The sequence below is a fragment of the Morus notabilis genome, unplaced genomic scaffold, assembly GCF_000414095.1.
Source record: "Morus notabilis unplaced genomic scaffold, ASM41409v2 Scaffold1317, whole genome shotgun sequence".
NCBI classification, from domain to species: Eukaryota; Viridiplantae; Streptophyta; class Magnoliopsida; order Rosales; family Moraceae; genus Morus; species Morus notabilis.
Genome location: NW_010363007.1, coordinates 380161 through 386005, shown reverse-complemented (window position 1 = coordinate 386005; position 5845 = coordinate 380161). Strand labels below are relative to the sequence as shown.

General features: G+C 37.1%; 1 protein-coding gene across 1 annotated transcript; it reads right to left on the bottom strand.

The window, feature by feature from the left end:
* Positions 1 to 4661, bottom strand: LOC21398510 (CAAX prenyl protease 2). The gene is made up of 8 exons (XM_024169014.1): positions 4128 to 4661; positions 3938 to 3997; positions 3616 to 3828; positions 3395 to 3506; positions 2727 to 2798; positions 1297 to 1359; positions 854 to 931; positions 1 to 254 (listed from the first exon to the last, which is right to left on the bottom strand). The coding sequence occupies exons 1-8, from the start codon at positions 4329 to 4331 to the stop codon at positions 121 to 123; spliced, it is 936 nt and encodes a 311-aa protein (XP_024024782.1). The 5' UTR covers positions 4332 to 4661; the 3' UTR covers positions 1 to 120.
* Between the last annotated feature and the right edge of the window lie 1184 nt (positions 4662 to 5845).

The window sequence follows — 5845 nt, the reverse complement described above, 5'->3', positions numbered from 1 at the left end:
TTGGCAATCAAAGAAAGCGCCATGGTAAATTAAAAAAATTAAATAATTCTACACGGTTTCATTTGGGAGCTCAGAGCAAAAAATAGTAAACAATAGTTTCTCAATGAAGATTCTACAGGTTCATCTCCAAGAACAATATCCGTGCCAACATCTGCAGTTACTTGTTCTATCATTGTACAAATCCGGGTTTGTCATTGGAAAAAGAAGCCACAAGAAGCCAAGCAACCCAGCTAAAAATGCCACGCTTACAATTCCTGAAAAACGATTGGCAAGATAAAATGAAACTTGCTAGCACATTAGGGAAAAGGAGGCAAATACCCACTTAAAGTGCACTAGTCTAGATTTTTTACCCCTCACTTTTGATCAATATGCTTTTAGTCAAATAACTATATCAGTCAAAAGGGTATTAATGAAGAGTAAAGAGTAAAAGTCAAGGCTCATGCACTCTTAAAGGTAAGTTTGATAATTCTCTCAGTAAAAAAATTGTGAATATGCAGCCACACAGCACTAGTGACCCGTTTGGTTTGTAGATTTAAACAGAAATTTGAACATTCATGACATGAAATACTGTAGCAAAAAGGTTTGAACCGCAGCAATACAAACAGGCTATTAAGAATCTAAAAAAATGAGATCATAGATGCACGACTGGAAATCTTTCAACAGAGAGACAACAGAAAAAGAATTGCAATCAGATGAGAATATTTTGCTTATTATCTAAAAAAGGAGATCATAGATGCACGACTGGAAATCTCAACAGAGAGACAATAGAAAAAGAATTGCAATCAGATGAGAAGATTTTGCTTATTATCAGTCAGTCATGTATGCGAAATTCCAAATGGCCTTATCATCGTACCTTTACTTCTTGAGAAAAGAACAGGCAGTCCCATATAATTGCAACATATATGAGCTACTAATGGAGCTAGAAGATGTCCTGCGTAGGTTAAACATTGCATGCATCGATTAATTATTTAAATAGGTATCGTGAGAAAACAGAAACAACCTATCGTAACAATCTAGTTGATGACAAACATTGAAACAGTGATCTTTACATGGCGGACAATTGATCAAATCAATATGCTTTCTTAACTAAATGAAGGGGCTTATCACAATGATGATGTAAATTCTTATTCAAATTTCATGTGACCAGCGAATCAGTGCCCTTTTAGTTATACTTGATACGAGTTAGTTATAATATCCTCAAACCAGTGATGCGCCACAAAATAAACAATCTAAAAGCAAAATTTTCAATGATCAATCGTACTTGTGACAATATATAGTCAGTAAGTTATCACGTACCAGTTCGAATGAAAAGGAAGGATGCATATGATCCAAAGACCAGGGTGTAGCCAAGCTGTAGAGCTGAAAAATGACATTTAACCCGTTGGATATGATGAGAGAGAGAGAGAGAGAGAGAGAGAGAGAAGCAAACCAACATTTCTTTCAAATATTATTTCAAAAAATTTGTATATATGTAACGCAACCTATTGCCAAGCTAAATTCTGAGGGTAGAGAGAGAGAGAAGCAAACCAACATTTCTTTCAAATATTATTTCAAAAAATTTGTATATATGTAACGCAACCTATTGCCAAGCTAAATTCTGAGGGGGGAGAGAGAGAGAGAGAAGCAAACCAACATTTATTTCTAATATTATTTCGAAAAATTTGTATATTTCTAACGCAACCTATTGCCAAGCTAAATTCTGAGGGGGGAGAGAGAGAGAGAAGCAAACCAACATTTCTTTCTAATATCATTTCGAAAAATTTGTATATATGTAACGCAACCTACTGCCAAGCTAAATTCTGAGGGGGGAGAGAGAGAGAGAAGCAAACCAACATTTCTTTCTAATATCATTTCGAAAAATTTGTATATATGTAACGCAACCTACTGCCAAGCTAAATTCTGAGGGGGGAGAGAGAGAGAGAAGCAAACCAACATTTCTTTCTAATATCATTTCGAAAAATTTGTATATATGTAACGCAACCTACTGCCAAGCTAAATTCTGAGGGGGGAGAGAGAGAGAGAAGCAAACCAACATTTCTTTCTAATATCATTTCGAAAAATTTGTATATATGTAACGCAACCTACTGCCAAGCTAAATTCTGAGGGGGGAGAGAGAGAGAGAAGCAAACCAACATTTCTTTCTAATATCATTTCGAAAAATTTGTATATATGTAACGCAACCTACTGCCAAGCTAAATTCTGAGGGGGGAGAGAGAGAGAGAAGCAAACCAACATTTCTTTCTAATATCATTTCGAAAAATTTGTATATATGTAACGCAACCTACTGCCAAGCTAAATTCTGAGGGGGGAGAGAGAGAGAGAAGCAAACCAACATTTCTTTCTAATATCATTTCGAAAAATTTGTATATATGTAACGCAACCTACTGCCAAGCTAAATTCTGAGGGGGGAGAGAGAGAGAGAAGCAAACCAACATTTCTTTCTAATATCATTTCGAAAAATTTGTATATATGTAACGCAACCTACTGCCAAGCTAAATTCTGAGGGGGGAGAGAGAGAGAGAAGCAAACCAACATTTCTTTCTAATATCATTTCGAAAAATTTGTATATATGTAACGCAACCTACTGCCAAGCTAAATTCTGAGGGGGGAGAGAGAGAGAGAAGCAAACCAACATTTCTTTCTAATATTATTTCAAAAAAAACCTATTGCCAAGCTAAATTCTGAGGACCTGTATCAATACAATTCTAGTAATCAAAAGAACACACCTACGGCCAGGGCAGCTTTGATTAAGTTATAGTTTTGCCTGTTATAGACCTCCATCAGATGATTCAAATGTGCTGCAAGAAAAAGAAAACATCAACACAAGAAATACTAGTTCATCTCCAAGTTCAGCCACGTCATATGTTAGACAAGCTGACGTAAGAAGGAGAGATGCTGAGAAGTAATACAACTTTTTGGAAGATCTTAAAGATCGGCCAAAATAAATTTTGAATATGCTGTAGGATTTCTTTTACTGCAGCATTCAGTGTGAAAAAGCAGAAGGAACGGCCTTAAGCTATAATTTAATCAAATTTGGAAATGTATGAGACAAAAAAGACAAGGCGATCAGTACAAAAATAAAACATTAATGTATAAGGAGCACAATTTGGTGGTTCTTGCATTAACATTTTATACTTTTCGTTTTCTAGAATCGAAGTAACAAACCAAAACTGCTACTTCATGAAATGGCTTTTGATGTCAATTATATAGACAGTGATGTTTTGCAATTTTCTTTTTTCTCCTTGAAGTCATTTCTTCAATAGAGGGTATAAATCAGCCATGTGTAAACCTTATTCCAAGATCAACAAAAACATCTAACCAATAACTTAGTTTTCATTTTCCACTTCATTTGGTACAAGAAATCCCAGTAGAGAAAAATCCAAAACTAACTTACACAAGCTGAAGAAAACAGGGCCCAGGAATATTATTGTATTTATTTTGAAACCCCCACATAGAAGTAATGGTATCATACATGCTCTAAAGACCAACTCCTCAGTAAGTGGGGCCTGCATTATATACAATTAATGTAAAAATACAAAGGAAAGCACCAAAATTTAAGCTAATTAGCTAAATTACGATACTAAAATACGAATTACGAAGCATATTACTACTAACCACAACATAATTACGCCAAGCCAGAACACTGTAAGCGACTGAAATTCCCCTATCAAGAGTACTTCGCAAGGCATAGTTGGCACAGTCAAACGAAAATCCTCCAACAGAATCCGTGTATCGACGACACGAATCGATCAATAACAGAGTCTTGAGGACCAAGGAACCGGCGTACATTAGACATGTCAGTGAGAGAGGAAACGCCACAGATTGCCACTGTTTTACACACAAAGATTTCTCAATTAACAACGTAATTAACCAAAAATGACTTCTTTTACCGCTAATTACAAAATTAAATTCGTGCGATGTGAAATTTGGTACTCACGATATGATCTGCTCGGACGCCATAAGCGCTGAGTAGTTCCCATACCTCCACGCTTCTCATCTGGCTTTATTCAGTGGAAAAACTGTGAGCTTAATTCTTGTGCGAAAATGAAAAATACATGAATATTTCTACAGAATTAGGGGGAAGAGTTGCGGAAAAGTAAGAGAACGAGAACAAAGGAGAAGCATACGGGAAGGATGAGAGAGGAAAGGAGGAAAGAGAGGAGAGAGGAAATGGCGGCGCAGATGAAGCGGCGGATCATGAAACTCTTCAACGAAGAGGGGTGAGGAAGACGGAGGAGCAGAGTCGGAGCGTAGAGAATCGCGACGTAGAGTACCGCCATGGCCGCGCAAGCGAGCACCGCCACTGGTTTCGAAACGGTTCCTTCCTCCATTTTCGACCTTAAAGCGAAGCTCGAGAGACAGAAATGGAGACGCAGAAGATCTGGGAAGTTTTCTCTCTCTCTCTCTGCTTGACTTTAAAGTCTTCAGTGACTGACTTGCAGTGTCTTGGGCTTTAGTGCTTTATGGGCTTCACCAGCGAAGCCCGCGACTCCTCGCTCGCACTCTGATTCAATGTTGTCGTTTTGATAATCCCCGTCGTTTTTAGAGCTCTTTTCTTGCTTCTAATCCATTGTTTTTTTCTAATCGTTGTCGTTTTTATTCTATCGTTTGGTTCAAGTCCTCGTTTTCAATCGATCCATTTGCAGATATCCAAATATTTTTGTTTTCTTGTGTTTGAAAACAAGAATGATAAACTGATTTGTTGTTCTATATTTTTTTGATCATATATATATATAGGACTAGAATCCCTAAATAGCTCCCTAGAAATTTGTCTATACAATCTCTATCATCTGTATACACCTAAATGTTCTATATACAACTAAATGATCTGTATACACCTATATGATCTGTATACAAGGTAATAAAATCAATTACATAATCATTGATTATCTCAACACTCTCCCTCAAGTTGGTACATAGATGTCACACATGCCCAATTTGTCTAAGAACTTTGAGAACATCCGATTGGATACCCCTTTGGTAAGGATATCAGCTTACTGATCTTCTGACCGAATCTTTGGTAATTCCACAATTTTTCCATCCAGTTTCTCCTTAATGAAGAACCTAGCTACCTCGACATGCTTTGTACGGTCATGTTGAACTGGATTATGGACTATATCACATGCTGCTTTGTTGTCACAATATAGCTGAATTGGTTACTTTAGGGAATAGCCTAGGTCCTGCAAGAGAAATTTCAACCATAGTGCTACACAAATTCCTAAGGCCATTCCTCTGTACTCAACTTCTGCACTGGATCTTGCAACAACATTCTGTTTCTTGCTCCTCCATGTAACTAAGTTCCCACCTACAAAGGTAAAGTATCCTGAAGTTGATCGCCTATTGTCAACTGCTCCGGCCCAATCAGCATCTGTATATACCTCGATATTTTGCTTGTTTGTGTTTTTAGAGAATAGAATTCCTTTTCCAGGAGCAGATTTTAGATACCTTAAAATGCACATGATTTCATTCATATGTTGTTCATCGAGATTATGCATGAACTGACTAACGATACTCAGAGCATAGGCGAGATCTGGTCTTGTGTGAGCTAAGTACATTAGTTGTCTCAATACATAACTTCAGACCCTTTTCCATTGGAGTGTCAGCTGGTTAGCAGGCTAACATACTAGTTTCATGAAGTAGATCTACGACATACTTTCTTTGAGATAGGAAGATTCCTTTACTCGATCGAGATACTTCAATTCCTAGAAAGTATTTTAAGGAGCCTAAGTCTTTCATTTCTTTTGGGTTGTTGCCTGTGACGATCATGTCACCCACATATACAATGAGTGCAGTAATTTTTCCATGTCGCTTCTTTAAAAATAATGTGTGATCTGAATTGCTCTGT